The following is a 21,336-nucleotide window of genomic DNA, read 5'->3' on the forward strand; positions in this document are numbered from 1 at the left end:
AGTATCTCTCTGAATAACAGAAGGGACTGGAGGGGCTCTTCCTACAATGCAGATGGGAAATCTAGCCACGGTGCAACTGAAAAACAGATTCAACCCTAAGGAGAGCATCTGGAGAGGCAAGGCATCACTGGGATCAATCAAATGGGCAGTGCCACCCACCCTGGGTGAGGCCAGATGGTACAAGGGACAGATAGGGGCACTCTGTCCTTCCTCTCCACCTCCTCTTCACTCCTTCTTGTTCCTGGCTGCCTATCACACAGCTGCTGCTTGCAGGGGACAGTTCTGGGGCCGTCCATGGTCACCAGGCAGCTTGTGGCTACCACACCCAGTGCAGCAGTCAAGACAGTAGCTGTTGAAAGAGGAGAGTGCAGCCACAGGAGGCCACAGGAGACCACAGGAGGCCCATGTCAGCTTGTGATTTCCGATTCAGTTGGGCCAAAGCTGATAAGGAGAGGGAGCTGCCCACTATGGCCACACTGCCTGGCTGCTGCTGAGCGCTGAACCTGCAGGGGCAGAGTCCCTGGTCCTTAGCCTGTCCTGGACTTGCTCATTTCCCTCAACCAGCCAGCCATTTGGCTAGTCAACCAGCCAGCCATCCACCCATCCACCCATCTACCCATTCACTCAACCATCCACCCAGCCAGCCAGCCAGCCAGCCACACACACACCCACCCACCCAACTATCCACCCACCCACCCAGCCACTCAGCCATCCATCCACTCAGCCATCCATCCACTCAGCCATCCATCCATCCATCCATCCATCCATCCATCCATCCATCCATTTGTTATACTTAATGAGCCAAACATTCTCTTATCCTGTGATTGATAGACCTAGCCTCTGCCTCCCCAGGACTTACTGGGGGAAGGTGGATGGATGAGGCAGACACATGACCTAAGAACCCAAATACAAAGATACGAGGTAGAATATGATTCCGGTCACATGAAGCAGTGTGGAGAAGAAGTACACGTGGCAGGGAGACTGAGCCATGGAGCAAATGATCTAAATTTCTGGACTCTTCACCTTCTCCTCCTCCTCCTCCTTTCCCTCCTCCTCCCCTTCCTCCCCCCCCCCCTTCTCTTCCTTCTTCTTCTTTTAAGTATCCTCTTCTGCAACATGAGAATGATGGAGCAGAACCCACCCAAATCCCAGGAGAAAGAAGATCAGTCATTTCTTTGGTGCAAAGGAGAAACCCAAGTGGCAGAAATCCAACTCAAACAGTCTTATTGAAAAAAGGTGGGAGAGAGAATTCATTGAATCATGTAGTCAAACAATTAGGAGTAGATCCAGGCATCAGGGTTTCAGGCATGGCTGCATCCAGCTGCTCAAATGGTGCTGTCAATGATTTGTCTCTCTCCAGAGCCATTTACCACTAGGCCAAATCAGTTGAGAACACAGTATCTGTGAGCTTTTCAAAGGTCTAGACGTGTGTTGAAGATTTCCAGAAATATTGCGTGGCTTCAAAGTATGAGAAAAAGAAAAAAATGTGAGGAGCTAGCCAACAGGTCCATACCTTGAGGGTGATCTGCTCCCTGGCACTGCTCTTTCCTAATTACTGAGGTCAGCAGATGCTTTTGTCATGCTCCTCATCTGTGTCCTCTCTGCAGTCTTCGACACCACTGACCCCCATGTCCTTGACACTTACTCCTCCTCCAGTTTTCACGGCACTCTGCTTTCTTTCTGCCTCTCTGACTTCTGTTTTCTCTCTTCTCTGCTAGAACCCCGGGGAGGACTGAAGGGGACCCCATTGCACATGCGTGGGCCTGGAGCTCAGGGGCTGCCTGGATCACTACAGAGCTGCAGGTGTCCAGGACCCCTGGGAAGGGTCCACTGATAGGATGAAACCTGGTCTTGGGGATCAGGAACCACCAGGTGGAGACGGTCCTTGCAAGTCACACTGAGGAGTCTGGCTGTTACCCTGATGGTAGCAGGGAGCCACTGAAGGCTGTTCTGGGGCACAATGTGATCAGATTTGTGTTTCAGGACCAGAGAGGGGCCTTTGGTTGGGAGGTGGAGGCAAGATCAGGCTTCTATGGTCATTCAGGAGGAGGACAATGGTGGCCCAATGAGGGGGTGACAGCCATGGGGTTAGAGAAAGGAGATGATTTATGACCTAGGACTTGGTTCCATTTAGATGGAACAGGTGAGGGAGAGAGAGGTGCTAAAATGGCACTCAAGTGTCTGCTTCTGAGATGAGGAGCAGAGAGGTGGATTCAAGGGGGGACAGTGGGAAGAGAGCTTGGTCTGCACACGTTGAGCTGGAAATGTTGGATGACCCCTGGCTGTCCAATGTCCAGGCATAGACAGTGGTTGGTATGTCTGGAGTTCAGGAGAAAGGTCGAGGCCCCATCAGCACCAGGGAGGGACTCTATGGAGGTGCCTCCTCAAAATAAAGAACCTCCAGTGCCAGCGGGTGACTGCAGAGCTTCTGCAGAAAGCAGCCTCACTGCAGGATGTGTTCTGGGAGGAGCTTTGAAGGCCACGGGGAAGGGGAAGGAAGAGGAGGGGACAGAGTCGGGCCTGTGCGACACTGGGCCTTTCTCTGCAAATCTGTAGGCTCCAGTGGAGACTAAAGACGCTCACTGGGGCTCCTCCAAGACATCAGGTTCTCCTGTGGGCAGCCTCCCTGGTCAGGGCCGTGGGGAGCCAACTGGCAGACTTAGGGGACCCAGTTCCCCCCAAATCAAGGTAGGTGCTGGCTGGGGTAAGGTGTCCAGGGAGGAAGCCAGGAGAGGCAGACCCAAGCAGAGCAGATGAGGGCACCAGGAGGAGGGATGCTGGCAGGGAGCCCTCGAGGGGCCAGAGCGCCCCTGGCTCTTAGGTATACAAGGCCCAGGCTTTCTGAGAAGGGGTACTGAGATGACGTGGTTCCTGGAACCCCTGTGCCAAGTTAAGATCATTTAACTCATTTTCACAAGAAGAAGGGACCCAGGACCTGTGAAAGGATGGACCCCTTCTTTCTTCCCCAAATCCTCTAAGTACCAATAATGATATAACCGATGACATCCACCGGGCGCAACAGAGGACACTCCGTTGTCCAGTGGGTGCTCCCGAGCAATCTGAGGGGGCTGGATACACGTTTTCATGCCCATTTTTGAGCCGAGAGATGCGGTGAGTTGCCAAGGCTCGCAGGGCAGGGGAGCAAGGCACTGGACACCGTCAGTCTTCTGGTCCCCTCCGCACCCCTTCTGGGACATTGTCCATCCCTCTCCCGGGGACAGTTAGGGGATGATCATGCTGGTCTGGCCGCTTCTCTCCACCACCACCACCACCACCCCCCTGCCCGCACACACACACACACACACAATCGAGCATCGTCTACCTGTGCAGCCGGTGCCAGAGGCCGAGGAAGGCCTGGTGTCCGTGGCGGAGAAGCTGGCCAGCTGGGGTGGCACTGAGATGCAGCATGAGTGACCAACAGAAAGTGAAGGGCGTGAGTGCTCTCGGGGAAGGGGGGCGGGTATGCAGGTGCCCCTGGGCCTGGGATCCAGGTGGTGAGTGGGGAGGCTTTGCAGGAGGTGGCACTTGAACCTTGAGGGGCAGGGAGGGTCTGTGTGCACAGGGAACCCAGCAGGCGTCCCAGTGAGGAGCAAGGTGTGCAAACCCACAGGACTGGGTGAAAAGGAGGGGATCATGGAAAAAGCCAGCTGGCCACTCCGTGTGGCTGGGGAAGCATGGAGCTCAGGGAGGGCTTGCTGGCACAAGCCTGCTCTGCACCTTCCCTTCCTCATGAGCATCGTCTCATTTCGTCCTGGCAGGAATCCTCTGGGGTAGGTGCTATCATGAGCTCTCCTTTAAAGTAGAGAAACTGAGGCACAAAGGTTCTAAGCAACCAGCTCAAGATGTCCACATTAGGACCCAGGCTATCCAGCACCAAATGCCACCAGCCCAGCCACAGAGCACCCCACCCCGGGGTCGGGGTGAGGGGGTGTCCTGCTCCTCGGTTGATGTGGTGGCTGTGAATCTGGTCCCCAGGGGCTTCCTGGTCTGCATGTACACCCCGTGAGATTCCTCCCAGACTCCCTGCCCACCGCCCCACCACCATCCCCTCCTGCCCAGAACAATGGTCTCCGTCCCCCCCACCCCAGACTGGCTCCCTCACATACAGGTGTTTCCTCCCAGCCAGGAGCAGACACTGGAGGGGAAGCTGGGCACAGAGTCCCCCGTGCCCTGGGGCCTCGGGAATCTGGAAAGCCCAGGTGGGCCTCATGGGCTGAGGGCTGAGGCCTGAGAGCTCTGCATTTCTACCATGAGGCCCCTGATCACGCACTCTGAGCCAAAGAACTGGGTGTGTTGTTGGGCAAGTATGACTTTCTCTCCATGGAGCAAAAGGTCAGAGTACTGGAATTAGCATGTGCCCCCCGCAAACGCAAGGCATTTTGAGGCAGCAGTGGTGGCCGGAGAAGGAAGTGGGCCAGTGGCGGGGAGGTCCCCTTTCCCACACCAGAGTTGGGGGTGGAGGACAGGTGGGCAGCAGAGCTACCACCCTGGGAAACTGTGTCTTCATTCCGGGGCCGTAGGCCTGGGGGGATGGCCGCAGGGAGGGTGCATGGGGGGTTCTGTGCAAGCAGCCAGGCCTAGGAGCTGCCAGTGGGGTGGGGGGTCGGGTGCCGGCGTGGACAGGGGATCATCAGAAGCTGGAGTCTTCATTGCTGGAACACTGGCCCTGAGCCAGGCCACCCCAGATCCTCCTCTGCACCCCACTTCCTTGAGTCCTTCCTGTAGCTAGAAGTCTCCCGCACCTTGTTCTGCACCAGGCATGGGTGGCAGCAGCCGGGAACAGGCTCCCGTTGGCTTCCTCCGGCTGCGTTCCCTCCCTACAGCCGCCTCTGTGGGTCTGTGGTTGGTCCTGAGGGGTGTGTCACCCCAAAGCAGTGACCCACTGGTGTTTCTGCACCTGCCCTGAGGACAGTTTATTGCCGGTGTTCTTTATTTAAGGAATAGTACCCTCCGAAGCCCAACCCGCTCACTCATTCTTTGTCTCTGACATTGCCCCTACGTGGGGAATTGTGAGGCGTCCACGACTTTACCCTCCTTGTAGCTATCCGGTTAGCCGGCAGGAAACATAAAGACTAGCGTCCAGGACGAAGGACGTGATCACTCATGGCACAACAAGTGCATAAGCATCGGGTTGGCTGGTTGCTCTTGTCACCCAAGCCCCCCGTGAGCAGCAGGGAGGTGGAGCCAAGTGGATGCTGTGCACCACAGCCAAGGAGCCCTGAGCTCAGGGAACCCCAGCTTCCACAGTGGCTACAAGCAAACCTGACACCTGCGTCCTGGAAGGACGTCCTGCCATACTGGAGGCAGATGAATCTGTCCCGTGCGTGGAGGGAGAGACACTGGCGCCTCTCGCCCCAGGCTGTGCATGGCACCCACCTTCTCTGATGACCCCACATTCCCCCTTTCTGGCCCTATCTTTCTAGCACCGACCGTCAGCTCGGAGATGACTTAATTTTTGAGTTTATCATCCATTCCCTGCACGCTCACTACATACCCATTAGAGCGAGGCCTCTATGAGAGCAGGTGTTTTTGTCTGTTTTACACTATTGCCATATCCTGGGGCCCAGAACGGGGTCTGACATATAGAAGGGGCCGAATGAATGTATGAATGAATGAGTGAGAGAATGAGTCCATCCTTTTATTGGGTCTCCCACTGGGGACCTATGTCTGTAGGATGGTGGCTGTTGCACAGCAAAGCTCAGTAACTGGGGAGCAGAGGAGACACTGAACGAACACCAGGGGTGGGGGTGGCAGGGCAGGGCACGGGGAGAGGTGGCCCCGGGGGAACCAGGGTGGGGGCTCCTCCCAGGTTGTGGGGATTTGCCCCGGGTTGTGTTCCCTGCTGCCCACGCCAGCTGCCAGGAATCTTCCTGAGTGCTGGCAGAGGCGGGTGTATTCTTTCCTGTGCCGTCGCGGGACCCGGGGGAGCTGGGACAGGATGGGGACACGTGAGCTGAGCTCTGACACAGAGCTCGATGTCCCCCTCACCAGCCCCTGTGTCTGGTTCCCCCTCCCACACGATGGTCTCCGTCCCCAGCATTCCGAGCATCAGCATAAGCTTCCTTTACCAGTCCAACCAGCTGCATCCCACAGACTTGTTTCTGTTCCCCAGCCTGAGAGCAGTTGAGGACAGTGACCTGTCCCTGTCCTGTCCACCTACGAATGCCTGGGAACTTCTTTTTTTTTTTTTTTTATTTATGATAGGCACACACACAGAGAGAGAGAGAGAGAGGCAGAGACACAGGCAGAGGGAGAAGCAGGCTCCATGCACTGGGAGCCCGACGTGGGACTCGATCCCGGGTTCTCCAGGATCGCACCCTGGGCCAAAGGCAGGCGCCAAACCGCTGCGCCACCCAGGGATCTGCCTGGGAACTTCTAATGGTATAAGCAGCGTCAGGTTGTGGGGACCCAGTGGTGAATAAACAGAGTCCCGCCCTCATGGAACATTCTAGCAGAGGCAACCTGTCCATTAACAAACGGGACTCCACATTTGGTGCTCAGAGAAGTGGAGAGGTACCCTGTGGGTGTTCATTGGCTGACTCACGTGAGCACCGTTGGCGACTCCAGCGCCAAGCTCAAAAAAGCCATTCTGTCTGTCTGTCTGTCTCTCTCTTTTTTTTAAGATTTATTTATTTATTTGAGAGAGGGAGTGGGGGAGGGGCAAAGAGTCCCAAGTAGACTCCTCCCGGAGCACAGACCCCAACGTGGGGCTGGATCCCACGACCCATGAGATCATGATCCAAGTCAAAACCAAGCTCGACACCTAACTGATGGAGCCACCCAGGCACCCCACAAAAGAGGAGTTGTTATTAATTAATCAATATTAATTAATCATTATTAATTATTTATTTATTATCAATAAAGAATTATTAACTCCTCTGGGAGCATGAAGACAGGAGCCAAGCATCCCTATGGATTGCTCCCTGTCTGCCTCCAGGGGCCCAGCAGGGGTGGAAACAATGCCCCAGACTAGCTCACAGGCACGGGGGAGCAGTGGCCCTTGTGCAGGGGTAGCACAGTGCCATTGCGGTGCGGAACTGTCCACCCACTCTTGCCACATCTTCCAGTTACTCTTCTTACGTGAAATCTGGATTTTTATGCGAAACATGACTTTTTAAGAGTTGGCCACAGATTCAGATTTCCTAAAGCCATGGCTTCTTCTGGGGGAGGGGAGCTGATGGCCCAGACGAGGGGCGAGGATGCTCACTTTCCACTGTAGAGCCGTTTATACCTTTTAGATTTACCACTGATACGGGTTTTCATCAAAAGGGGGATTTTATCCATATATTGAGCAGAGCGTGTCACACCAGGGCTCCGGTGTGAATCTGTGAAATGGGCTCATTGTCAGGTGCGTTGTGGGTGTGAGTCCGTGAGAAGGCCAGTGTGCTGATCGTGGGCCTGGAGCGTGGCAGCCAGGGCCACACTGCCGTCCTTATGATGTCACTGACTGGTGGGGCCCCAGGCTGAAGGGCAAGGACTGTGTCTGATTCCCACATCCTTACACAATTTCTGCTCCCCAGACTCCACTGTGTTCCATAGATGCTCTTTTTTTTTTTAAGATTTTATTTATTTATTCATGAGAGACACATAGAGAGAGGCAGAGACGCTGGCAGAGGGAGAAGCAGGCTCCCTGGAGGGAGCCTGATGCGGGACTTGATCCCAGGACCCCGGGATCACAACCTGAGCCAAAGGCAGATGCTCAAGCGGCTGAGCCACCCTCTTTGATTGGCCCAGTGATGTTGGTTACTGTAAACACTGCCAGGAACTAGAAAGAGAGCCACAGGGCCTCTGAGCAGCCCAAAATTGAGGTTCCATGTCAGTGGATGGAAGCTTCCTGCTCTTTTCCTAGATCTGTTTCTCAGGCTTTGTTTCTGTATTTTACCTACAAGACAATCCCATGTGCTTACCTGGCTTCCCAGCCTTCTGGAAGAGCAGAGATGGCTGAGATAGGGCTGCTGCCAACACAGGGGAGACTTTGCTGGAATCAGAAAGAAGCATCCCCTCTGAGCAGACACATTACAGCAAGTGCCTCTCTAGATGGACGACTCACGAAACCTCACCCTCCCCAGCGGGGTAATTACCAAAAGTCTGGCAAAATGGTCAGCCCGATGGTAGCCCCACTTTCACCCACTATGTGCACAGTGCACCCTCACTGCTGAGATGGGACATGTACCCGAGGAGCTAGAAAGCACGAGCCATGCCGGGGTAGGATACAGGCTGCTGTCTCCTGCAGACAGCCCCCTGAAATCTTTGGATTGAGGAGGAGCTAGCTGTGGGGAAAGGTGATCCAGGCAGAGGTATGCAAAGGCCCTGAGGCAGGTCTGGGTCCAGGCAAAGTGGGAGCAACACAACAGGAGTCATGAGGTTGGAGCCTGAGAGAGAAGGGGGAGGAGGTGAAGCTGAGAGGTGTCCTGGGGCAGATGAGGCCAGATTTCAGCAGGGTGAGGAGTGGGGAGTTATTCCAAGAGAAGCCATCTGGAGGGAGGCTGCTGTCAGCCGTGGACAGCCCCTGAAATCTTCAGCCGGCGTGCATCAATGTGCCATGACACCAACCCCCCCTTGAGATTCATCGAGAAAACCTTCAGAGACATGTTTGGGGGCTAAAACAGACCAGCTTCGTTTCCTATGAAATACATGTCATCCTGAAGTGGAGTCAGGTGATGATGCATTTTGAGAATGACCCAGGTTTTCAGGTTTTTCGGCTCACTTCCATTTCCTGTCTGGGTGCAAGCTTTGTCCCCTGAGGGCTCCCCACCACCTTATGGTCAACAGCCCTTTAAGGCAGGAAATAGATCACAGAGGCCCCCCCACCTGCAGGGGAGCAAGGGAGTGGTACAAAGCATCTCCCACCCCTGTGCAAACCCATATGAGCACCGAATAAATGTTTGGTGAACGAACAAATGAATAGAAAAATGGATAAAGAGGCTTTTCCTACACTGACAGTTTACACTTCTTACCATTTTTACAGTTAATGAAGAAAACAGGGGTGCCTGGGTGGCTCAGGTGTTGAGCACCTGTCGGGTTTGGGGCGTGATCCCGGGGTCCTGGGATTGGAGTTCTACATTGGGATCCCCGCAGGGAGCCTGCTTCTCCCTCTGCCTGTGTCTCTGCGTCTCTCATGAATAAATAAATACTATCTTAAAAAAAAGAGAGAGAGAGAGAGAGAGAAAGAAAACCAGCTCTAGAATAGCCTCAGCTTTGCCCAGTGAGACCTGCGACATGCACACTCCTCTTTTAATCTGTATCTTTGCATTTTCATTCCCTTTGAGGCTGCTCAATATTCCTTCTCCACGGATTCCACCCGGACAGAAGTTTTACCTGTGGGTTCTTTTCATTTCAACTGGGGCAGAGGGTGCCCTGCAGGGTTTGGAGAGAAGAAGGGGTTGCAGAGGATGGTGACGGAAGTGGCCGTGACCTCACAACCCCCAAGTGAGATTGAGCTCTAGCCCTGTGGTGTCATCATTCATGAGCCATGTGATTTGGGGGGCAAGGTGCTTCCCTCTTGTTCCATTAAAATGTTTACTCGTCGTCTACGTGGTGCTGGAACTCCCTGGGGTGCTTGGACGTACTGCAGTGAGTAGATGCAGGAGGGGCTCGGTGTTTGTGGAGCTCACACACTAATGAGTCGCCCAGTAAGTTAATCATGACACAGGGAGACGTCTGACCCTGATAAATGCTCTGAATAAAATGAAAGAGTGTGCTAGAGTTATCCCCTGGCGTAGGGGGTGGGCTTATTTTAGAGTAAGTTTGACCAGGAAAGGGCTCTCTAAGGAGGTGATGTTTAAAATGAGACTTGAGTCTTGAGAAGGAGCCAGCTGTGGGGAAGGGTGGTCCAGGGAGAGGCGTGCAAAGGCCCTGAGGCAGGTCTGGGTTCTGGCAAGTGTGAGCGACACAACGCAAGCCATGAGTGAGAGCCCGGTGAGCCAGAGGGAGAGGTGGAGGAGATGGTGCACTGGGGCTGAGGCCAGAGTTAGGCCAGGTAAGGAGTGGGGAGTTATTCAAAGATCTCAGAGAAGCCATTGGAAGTCTTTAATCAGGACTAGATTGTAGGGAAAGGGTGGATGCAGGGGGACATATTGGGGGAATGGCCACGACCTGAGCCAGAAGTGATGGCAGCTGGGTCCCGCGGGTTGGGCAGAGATGATCATGATCACTCCTAAGCGCAGCTAACACAGGAGGCCTGGGAATCCAACATCCTGAGCAACAGGTGGGAAGCTTCCCTCGGCCTCCCTGAACCACTGGGTCTGGAGTCAGGGTCGGCTTGGACCACCCGGCGTTGGCATTTTCTGGCTCCGCCCCCCCAAGACTAGGAACATGGAGGGTCGGCCACACACTCCCATCTGTTGGTTGAATCTTCATGTTTGCTTTCACAGTTCCTTCAGCTTTTCATGTCTTGTCTCACCCACAAAAACACGCCGCTGAGCCTTTTCAGAAAAAATGAGCATCACGAATGCTCAACACATTCCTCTCCCCGGTAGAGTTTTGGGTCCCCCATCTCCACACCCAGCCCCTTCTCAAAATGTTGTCAGGTAACAGTTTGACATTGCAACTGGCATTCCTGGATGCTAATCCTACAGAGAGGAGACTGGCCTCAAGAGCCGGGGGTTGAGCCACACAGGCGCCCAGGAAGGGAGAGAAGGGCAATTATTTACATAGTTTTACCATTGGGGTTTTTTTTCTAGGTTACCCTTCTTTTAAGTTAACACACACAGGGCAATGTGTTGGCAGTCTTCCTAAGTTGGGTGGTGGGCTCACAGGTGTCCGTTTTATGGCTGGGTTTCACAACGTACAAATATGTGCCATCCATTCTATAATAAAAATAAGGTCAGATATAATCTTAGGCAATTGGAAGATGCAGAAATGCATCACAGTGAAAATTACCTGTGATCCCACTACCCGTGGGTGAGTGATAACACACACATACACACACAGGTACCAAAAGACACAGGTGCACGTAAACTGGGAAAATCTGAATAAGGAGTTTTAACGTCAAATGTCCTGGTTATGATACCATCCTGTGGTTTCACAAGATGCCATCGCCAAGCAGACCATGTGAGGTGTGCTTGAGATCTCTTCTTACAACTGCCAGTGAATCTGCAATGATCTCAAAATTGAAAGTTTAACTTAAAAAAAAAAGAGTTTATTTATTTATTCATGAGAGACACAGAGACACAGGCAGAGGGAGAAGCAGACGCCCTGCAGGGAGCCCGACTGGGGACTCGATCCCAGGACTCCAGGATCACGCCCTGAGCCAAAGGCAGATGCTCAACCACTGAGTCACCCAGGTGTCCCTAAAAGTTTAATTTTCAAAAAGATGACAGCACTTTTTTTTCCCCCAAACATAACTACAATACTATTATCTCCCTCCCCCCAAATTTCTGTAGTGTTTAAATTCCCACTTGCCTCAAACGTAGTATTTTCTGTAATGGTTTGAATTGCGATCTAAACAAGAATGATAAAGTCTCATAAATCCCTGTGAATTCCTAGCCATCACCCCCACCAACCATTCATTTTCATGTCTGTTCTCACTACCACCCTCTTTTCCTTGCAATTTATCTGTTAAAAGAGAACAGGATGTTTGTCCTGTAGAGGATCTCAGAGTCTGGGTTTTGCATCCTGGTGGTACATGTCCATATATTCTGTATTTTCCATAAATTGGTCATCCGATGTAGAGGCTTTTGTGCTTTTAGAAACTTAAAACGTACATTAAGTGTTAAAAATTAAAATGGCCAAGAAGGGTGTAAATTCCTCAGGTGTGTTCTCACTTACATGTGTAAATGATCTGCCACCAAATGAGCAGTGTTTTGGGGGGGGTGTTGTTGTTTTGTTTTGGTTTTGGTTAATTATAGAATTTGGTAAAAAAAATTATTTAGGCATAAGCACATGATGCCATTTACAAATTAGGGTGTGGGCTTTTTTTTTTTTTTAAAGAATGTAGAAAGAAAATTACTTAAGAAAATTTACTTACAGGGCAGCCCCGGTGGCGCAGCGGTTTAGTGCCGCCTGCAGCCCGGAGGGTGATCCTGGAGACCCGGGATCGAGTCCCACATCAGGCTTGTTGCATGGAGTCTGCTTCTCCCTCTGCCTGTGTCTCTGCCTCTCTCTCTGTGGGTCTATGAATAAATAAATAAAATCTTTAAAAAGAAAACAAAATTTACTTACAGTGAAATTGACTGTTTTTGCTAGACCCTTCTGTGAGTTTTAACACACATACAGATTTGAGTGAACAGCACCGCAATCAGGTTACAGAGCAGTTCCATAACTCAAAACATTCTCTCTTGCCCCTCTGGAGTCAACCCTTCTCCCTACCCCAGATCCCTTATAACCACAGTGACTTATTTTCTGACCCTATAGTTTTTCCTTTTCTAGAATGTCCTATTCATAGAAACATACAGCATGTAAACTTTTGATTCTGGCTCCTTTTACTCAGCATGAGATTCACACGTGTCACCATATGTAACAATAGTTCATCTCTTTGTATTGGCAAGTATCCCACTATGTGAATATATCAGTTTGCTTGTCCATTCAGCCTTGAAGGCATTAGGTCATTTCCAATTTGGGGCCATTATGAACAGAGCTGTTCACACCCATGAACGGGTTTTTGTGTGAAGCTGTCATTCTTCTGCAGGAAATAGGTAGGACTGAGATTGCAGGATCACATAGTAAGTGATGTTTACCTTTATGAAAAACTGTCAGACTGTTTTCCAGAATGGCAGTGCTATTTTGCATTCCCATCAGTAATGTGTGAGCCTTCCTGTTCTTCTACATCCTCTCCAGCATTTTGTATTGTCGTTGCTCATTTATAGCCATTCCAATAGTGTACGGTGGTATCTCCCAGTTTTAATCTGCATTTCCCTGATGACTAATAACATGCATTTTTTTCCCTTGTACTTACTTGCCATCCACATATCTTTTTGGAACAACTACCTGTTTAAACAAATATTTTTTTCCTGCTTAGGGACATTATTTGTTTTCTCACTAGTGAGTTCTGAGAGTTCTTTATATATCCTGGATACGAGTTCTTTGTCAGATATGTGATTTGAAAATGTTTTCTCCAAGTCTGTACTTTGTCTTTTTCATATCTTAAAGGTACTTTTTGCAAAGCCAGAGTTTTTTATTTTGGCAACGTCCAATTTATCGATTTTTTTTCCTTTATGGATCATGCTTTTGGTATCATATGTAAGAATTTTCTCCAACCCAAGGTCACATAGACTTTTCCCTATGTTTTCTTTGAAACCTTTATAGTTTTAACTTTTTACACTCCGTTCTGTGATACATTTCAATTCACTTTGATTTGAGGTGTGGGACTTAAGTTGAGGTACTTTACGGGTTTTTTTGCATATTGATGATCAGTTGTTCTAGACCATTTGTTGAAAAGACTTATCCTTCCCTATTGACTTGCCTTTGCAACTTTGTAAAAAAAATCAATTGGCTGTTTCCATGTAGGTCTATGTCTGGATGCTCTATTCTGTTCCTTTGATCTGTGCCTAGTCCTTCACTAATAACTTTATAGTTGTTTTTAAAATAGGGAGATGAATCCTCAAATGTTGGGGTTTTTTTTCCAAAATTGTTGGGCTATTTCAGTTCTTCAGAAATTTTTGAATCTGCTTATCTTCTATCTACAAAAAGATATCTGCTGATATTTTTATTGGAATTACATTAAATCTATAAATCAATTGGGGAGAATTGACATCTCAATTATATTGGATCTGCCAGATCATAAATAGTGTGTGCCTTCATTTATTTTTGTGTTCTTTGATTTCTTTCATCAGCATTTTGTGGTTTTCATTGTACAGATCCCACATGTTTGGTAGCTTTATTTCCCTTTTTTAGGTATTTCTTTTTTTCCTTTTGGAACTGTTTTAAATGGCATTGTGTTTTAAATTTTGGTTTCCAGCTGTTCATTTTTAGCATAAATATGCCTGATGTTGTATGCTGACATATCCTGTGATTCTGGCAAACTCATTTATTAGCTCTAGAAGATTTTTTTCTGTGTGTTTAGATTCTTAGAGATTTCCTATGTATACCTATACCTGTTACATATGTTACCTGCTTCCTATGTATACCTGTGAATAGGGTCCTATTATTTGCAAATAATTTTATTTCTTCCTTTCCGGTCTGTATACCCCTTTACCTTTTTTTTTCTTCTTTGTCTTTATCTTATTACATTGACTTCCAATTTTTGTTGATTTGTTGAATAGAAGTGGTGACAGTGATTGTCCTTGTCTTTTCCTAATCTTTGAGGGGAAATATCCAGGTTTTTTCTATTATGTAAGTTGGAAGGTTTTTTTGGTATAGACCCTTTATCAGATTAATGAAGTTCCCTTATATTCCTAATTTATTCTAAGTTTTTATCATAAATGTTAAAATTTTTCTAGTGTTTTTACTGCATCAATTAATAGGAGCATATGGTTTTTCTTTTTAATCTTTAATAAATTAGATTACACTGACTGACTTTCAAATATTGAAACAGTCTTGCATCCCTGGGATAAGCCCCATTAGGTTGTTATGCATTGTTCTTTTTATATATTACTGGTCTTTGTTTGGTAATGTTTTACTTAGAATTTTTTTCATATATGTTTGTAAAGAGATATTGGTCTATTTTCCTTCCTTGTACTATCTTTATCTGGTCTTGATAGCAGGAGAGTGCTACACTCCTAAAATGAGTTGGGAAGTGTTCCCACTTATTTTATTTTGGGGACCTATGGATTATTTAGAAATCTTCTGTTTAATATCCCAATATTTGGAGATTTTCTAAGTATCTTTATGTTACTGATTTCAAGTTTAATTTCATTATGATTAGCAACCTACTTTGTATAATTAATTATTTTAAACTTATTTAGGCTTGTTTTATGACCAAAGGTATTGTCTATCTTGGTTAATGTTTCATATGCACTCTAAAGGAATTCATATTCTGCTATTGTTGTGTAGTGTTCTATAAATGCCAGTTAAATTCATTTGGTTATATTATTATTCAGTTTATCTCTATCATTCCTGATTTTCCATCTGCTGATTCTATCAATCACTGAAATGATTCTTAAAATCTCCAACCATAATTGTGGACTAAACTACTTATCATTTAGTTTTATCAGTTTATCTTTTGTGTATTTTGAAGCCTTGTTTTTAGGTGCATACATGTTTAGGATTGTTGTAGCTTCTTCAAGAATTGACCCTTTTATCAGTATGTAATGTAATTGGAAGCTTATTCCTGGTAATTTTCCTTGCTCTGAACTCTACTTTGTCTCATATTAATACAGCGACTTCATTGTTCTTTTGATTAATAGTCAGGAGTATTTTTTATTGTTCTTTTGCTTACCTGTGGCATTATATTTGAAGTAAATTTATTGTAAACAGCATAGAGTTGGTTCTATTTTTTTAATGCTGATAATCTATGTCTTTTAATTGATGCATTTAGACCATTTACATTTCATATAGCTATTGATATTTTTTTTTTATTCAGGACTACCACTTTATTACTCATCTTCTGTTTGTTATTTCTGGGTGTTCCTCTGATAGAAGGAAGAAAGCATTAAGGATTTTTCCCATGCCCTTGGAACTATAGTTCCTCTAGTCAGAGGGAAAACTTTCTCTTTTTTCAGAATTGTAGGCACCTGCAAGGCCACCACTGCTATCACCGTTGCTGCTATTGCTATTACAAGATTGCCTGGGGGATATAGAGGGAGAAAATGCAAAAGAAAAAGTAAATCGCCCCATCTCTCCAATCCTTTGGGGACCTCACCTTTTTTTATTCTCCACAGACCAGAAAGAGAAGGCTTTTCTTCTAGTTCTTTCTGTCTGCCCTATGTGTGCACTTATGAGTTTCAGGCTATCTTTGTGTCCAGGCCAGGGTATAATGGGAAGAGAGTTAGTGCAGAAAATTCATTGCCAAATTGTTCACATACTGGCTTTCTTTCCCATTCTGTCTGCTACCATTTGCTTTTCCAAATCCTCAGCTGTCCCATGTATACCATCCATAGTTTTTAGATGTATCAAGTGGGAGAGTTAGAGTAGAGTGTACTTACTCCATGTTAACCAGAGCCAGGATCTCCAATGTCACATTTTGGTGTTTAGTTTTTCCTGACTTTTTGCAATGCGTCTGAACAAATTTAGAAATCTACTTTTTAAAATTAATGTGGGGCAGCGCAGGTGGCTCAGCAGTTTAGTGCTGCCTTCAGCCCAGGTTGTGATCCTGGAGGCCCGGGATTGAGTCCTATGTCGGGCTCCGAAACATGGAGCCTGCTTCTCCCTCTGCCTGTGTCTCTGCCTCTCTGTGTGACAATCATAAATAAATAAAAATTAAAAAAAATTAATGTGTTAAAAATGTGTTAACTTTTTGTTACCTAGTGTTTAAAATGAGTACTTCTGAAAATCTTTTCAATTCAGTAAATGTGGATATACATCATTTTTATGTCTGCTTAGTATTTCATTGCACAGGTAACTTTACTTTGCTTAATTTACACTCTGTAGTTGGACCTTTAAGTTTCTTCCGTTTTTCTCCCTTTATAAACAATGTTTCCATAAACATTGTTGTAGACACTACTTATGCACTTGTCCAATTATTTCCTTGGGAAAAATTCCTAATAGTGGAGTTGTTTGTACAAAAAGTATACACATTTTGAATTTTGATGCTTATTGCCCAACTACCTCCAGAAAATCTACATCAATTATTACTCTCACCAACTGAGTATGACAGAGCAAATCTTTCCATATCCTCGGCAGCAGTGGTTCTTTTTATCTTTTCTAATCATTACCAATGATACATCACATTCTAATATTTCCTTTCTGTGATTATCAATCCCATCTAGAATTATTCAGAATACATTATAATTTTCATTCATTGAATTCAATCAGTGATGTTTATTTTATACCTTCAATATTTAATTTCCATTGTGGTAAAATATACATATCATAAAATTTTCCATTTTAACCATTTTGAAGTGTACAGATTCAATGTCATTAACGACATTCATAATGTTGTACAATCACCACTGTCCATTTACAGAATTTTTTCATCATCTCTGTACCCACTGAATAGTAATTCCCCATTCCTCCTTCCCACAGCCCCTGATAACTCCTGTTACACTTTGTCTCTGTGAATCTATTGTAAGTGCCTCATGTAAATAGAATCATATAATATTTGTCCTTTTGGCTTGACTTATTTCACTTAGCATGATGTTTTCAAGGCCCATTTATGTCATAGCACATGTCTAAATTTCATTCAAATTTAAAGTTGAATAATTTTCCATTGTATGGATATGCCACATTTTGTTTACCCATTCATCTGTTGATGGACATCTGGAGTGTTCCCAATTTTTGGCTATTTTGAATATGCTGCCATGAACATTGATGTGCGAGTATCTGTTTGTGTCCCTATTTTCAATTATTTTGGGTATTTACCTAGATGCAGAATTTCTGTGTCCTATGGTAAATCTATGTTTAACTTTTTGAGGAATCACTGTACTGTTTTCCACTGTAGCTGCACCATTTTGAAATCCAACCAGCAACACACCAAGGCTCTAATTTCTCTACATCCTAGCCAACACTTGTTATTTTCTGTTGTTTTCTTTTTTAAAATAGCTATTTCAGTGGGTGGGTATGGAGTGCTTCATCTATTTTTTAAACGATCCTTATTAGATTTCATTATCAAGAATAAGCTGGTTTTTTTTCAAAGAACCTTGCCTTCTTTCTCTATGCTTTTGAAGAGTTGAAATAGCTTAACATTTTTCCTTGCTAGTTTGAGAGAATTTATCAAAGGAACCATCTGAGACACAATATCACCTTTCTTAAAAAAGATTTATTTATTTACTTATTTCTTTTTATTCATGAGAGAGGCAGAGACATAGGAGAAGCAGGCTCCCTGCAGGGAGCCCGATGTGGGACTTGATCCCAGGACCCCAGGATCACGATTTGAGCCGAAAGCAGACACTCAACCACTGAACCACCCAGATGTCCCAAGATTGATTGATTGATTGATTGATTGATTGATTTTAGAGAGAGAATGTATATGTGTGAGAGAGTAAGGGAGGGGTAGAGGGAAAGAGAGAAGGAGAGGATTTAAGCGACTCCATACTGAGTGCAGAGCTTGATGCAGGGCTTGATCTCACCACCCTGAGATCATGACCTGAGCCAAAATTAAGAGTGGGACACCTAACCAACTGAGCCACCCAGATGTCCCAACATATATCACTTTTTTAAGAGCTAATTCTTTGACAACTTTATTTCTTCACTGATCACTAACACAAGCAGTTTTCCTAACTCTTCTGGAGCATTTTGTGTCATTTTTTATTTCCCTAGAAAACCATGTGTGATAGACAGGGTTCATATTTTTCACATATTTGTAGCAATATATATATATACAAAACATGCCAAAACATGCCAACATATGCATATATGTGGTATGTATGTATGCTATATTATCTAATCATTGCCAATGGTATATCACATTTTAATATTTGTTTCTAGAATTTTCAATAGGCTACCATTATTCAAAGTACAATATATTTTATTCCATTGAGTATATATGACATTTACCTTTCCTGAGGCTTTCTTATTGTTCTTTTTTTTTCTCTCTCTCTCTCTAAATTAGCTCTCTTAGGTATATCTTTATTCATTTGTTCTTGGATTTGTTCAGAGTTCCTCTTCAGTGGGTCCCTCCCACTGAGGTCATGGCAAGGTAACCAGGGGTTATGACTGAGGGCATGGTTTTGAGAGCCAGCTGGTCTGAGTTCAGTGCTCATTCATTGATCTTAAATAATTGTTTAACCGCTCTGTCCTTCAATTTCCCCATCCATAGAATGGGGGAGGATATAGTACCTACCTCATTAGGTTAATACGAATATTAAAGAGCTGATAGTTTTTAAGTGTTTAGAAGAGTGCCCGGCACATAGCCAGCACTATAGAAGAATTTCTTAAATAAATCTAGACTTTTCTCTAATGTGCTAGAAGCCTAGGTCCCCTAGGAGCCTCTCCATTCCCCCAAATATACTTCTGTATCTTCCCACTACTTACGCTAACTGCCTCTTATTTTGCAGAACCACCTCTGTGCAGACAACCACTTTACTTTCCATTCTGCTGCCTGAGACAACCACATCCTCCTCACACATAACCCCAGGCTCCCATGGAGAGCTCAGGTCAGTACAATCGGGGCCAGAGGGGTCTAGTGCACCTGGCTGGATCATGGGGAAGGCCTCCCTTGCAGATGAGAATGCCTCCAGCAGGACCACTTTCACCTTCACCCAGATCCCCCCACTCAGCTGCCCCAATATGAGAACATTTTGAGAAGTGGACATTCACACTCTTGTATGAGCCCCAGCAGCTTGCAGGTCACTGAGCTAGACATCTGGGATAATGACAATAATACTCAAGATCTATCACTGAATGCTTGCATTTATTTAACAAAAACCTCTGTAGTGCTTACAGTCCATCAAGTAGTGATAAAAGCACTTGAGTAAATATTAACTCATTTGGTCTTCATAAAGACCCCATGAGATAGATGTTATCATTGCTCCCATTTCGCAGAAAGAGAAAGTGAGACCCAGAGGGGACAGGTATTGCTCTCAAGGCCACATAGATACTGTTTGGTCAAACCAGGATTTGACCCCAGCCATCTAGCTCCAGCACCATGCCCTTAGTGATTTCACTGTGGACTGCTCTGTGCAGACATCAGAAGGATTCGTGGGGTACAGCATCAATGTAATTGTCCTTGTTTTACTGAAAGGGGAATGGAGGCTCAAAGAGGTTAGTTAGGTAATTCACTCAAAGCTACACAGCTAGTAAGTGGCAGAGCCAGGATGAGAACCAAGATCTAGCTCGTTCCAAAACCCAGACTCTTCATGCTTTATCGATCGGGGACAGCAAGGAGAGATGGCCCTTCCCTCAAGATGTGTATCACCTAATGGTCACCCACAAAGTTCCAGAGCATTCCTCATGAAGCTTAGACCCTATGCCCTTGAAGACCCCTATCCTGAGGGGAGAGCACACCCAAGGCAAGTGCAGCTACCAGGTTGTTACCATCCCTAAGACATGCATCCTTTCTACACATATCCACTGTCATAAAGCCTCACCCAGCCAGAAGCAGCTCCATCTGAACCAGGCAAGCCCGTGAATCCTGGTGTGATATTCCAAGTTGTCTTTAACCATCTGTGGTTTGCACTGGGAGGAGGGGGGTGGAACCAGCATGGTGAGATTCCACATATTTCAAAACCAATTTATTTTGCACTGACTTTAATTATAACAATAGGTACAAACCATACTGTGTTTTAGGAAGAGAGGTATGCCAATAAAGTTTCTTTGGGTACAAGCAGTAGAAACCCATATGGCAAGTTTAATCTTCAAAAGTAAAGAGTGGCCAAGCATTGAAGGAATAGCTGAAGCCTCAGGCACCAGCAAAGGCAGAGAACGGAGTGGACTTGCCACCAGGACAGGAAGAGGTAGACGGTGACCTTGGAGAGCGCACCACGCATTCTTCACTGCTGACCATCATCTGCACAGGGGTTCACCTGGAGGGAGAGTCTACTGGCCAGCTTGGTCCTGTGCCCACTCCGAGACCCAGACAAAGCAGGGAGGATCTCTGGGCAGGAGAAACCACAGACATCCACCACCAGAGACGTGAAGGATGAACTCCCCACCCTGCCCGCCCAGCCACTCAAATCAAATGGGCAGAAGGAAACATCCCAAAAGTCGATCCCTGAGAGCTCTGAAGGGAACTTTTCCCATCATGATCAGAACTGCAGTTTTACGGGCTGTCTCCCCAAATTGCAAACGTTTATTAGCCTTTCCCACCTTCCTACAGCCCTAAGGGGTTCTGTCATTATAGTGTTAAGAAGAGGGACACCTGAAAAGTAAGGTATTTATCTTGAGGGTTGCAAAAAAGCAATGTTGCAAAAGCACCAAAGCTATTGTTACTTTGCCATCCCTGCCAACAGGGGCCATGATTACAAACATTGTTAGAACAATCTGAGCCTTTGTTTCATGAGGGTAGGGAGGTCCGTCGTGGGATGGAAGAAAAGTGAGCCACATTACTGCAGCTGATGGCGTGTCTGGGTGCTGAGCCTAGATTTCAGTGAGTGGCGGAGGTGCTGAGACAGCTGTCTGCACACCAGGGGACCCCCGGATGAGTCCTCAGCTCTGGTTGGAAGGGCAGTCCATGAGGTCCAGGTGATCAATGTGTGGGGACTCATGGGATCTGGGAGGATGGACCCTAGCTCAGGGGCCAAGGTCAGAGAAAGGCCACAGCATGAGGAAATGGAACCCGGGGTTAGTGATTTTATAGTGATTTTAAAAGAGAACAGACCAGAAAGAGTTTATTGGTAAGTTTCCATTTCCTTCCCAGGGAGG

At 46.6% G+C, this 21,336-nt stretch overlaps 1 protein-coding gene across 7 annotated transcripts in view; it reads left to right on the plus strand.

The window, feature by feature from the left end:
* Nucleotides 1-2,525: 2,525 nt before the first annotated feature.
* The window catches only part of PIK3R6 (phosphoinositide-3-kinase regulatory subunit 6), a 54,975-nt gene continuing 36,164 nt past the window's right edge, over nucleotides 2,526-21,336 (plus strand). For all 7 annotated transcript variants that reach the window (XR_008661816.1, XM_055304645.1, XM_055304648.1 and 4 more), the window contains exons 1-2: nucleotides 2,526-2,688; nucleotides 19,032-19,130. Coding sequence is in view for 5 of the 7 variants with exons in the window: in XM_055304645.1 (XP_055160620.1) it covers nucleotides 19,118-19,130 (13 nt within the window). In the remaining 2 variants the exon portion in view is untranslated. The remainder of the gene's footprint in view (nucleotides 2,689-19,031; nucleotides 19,131-21,336) is intronic.

The sequence above is a fragment of the Nyctereutes procyonoides genome, unplaced genomic scaffold (assembly GCF_905146905.1).
Source record: "Nyctereutes procyonoides isolate TBG_1078 unplaced genomic scaffold, NYPRO_anot_genome, whole genome shotgun sequence".
Classification (NCBI taxonomy): Eukaryota; Metazoa; Chordata; class Mammalia; order Carnivora; family Canidae; genus Nyctereutes; species Nyctereutes procyonoides.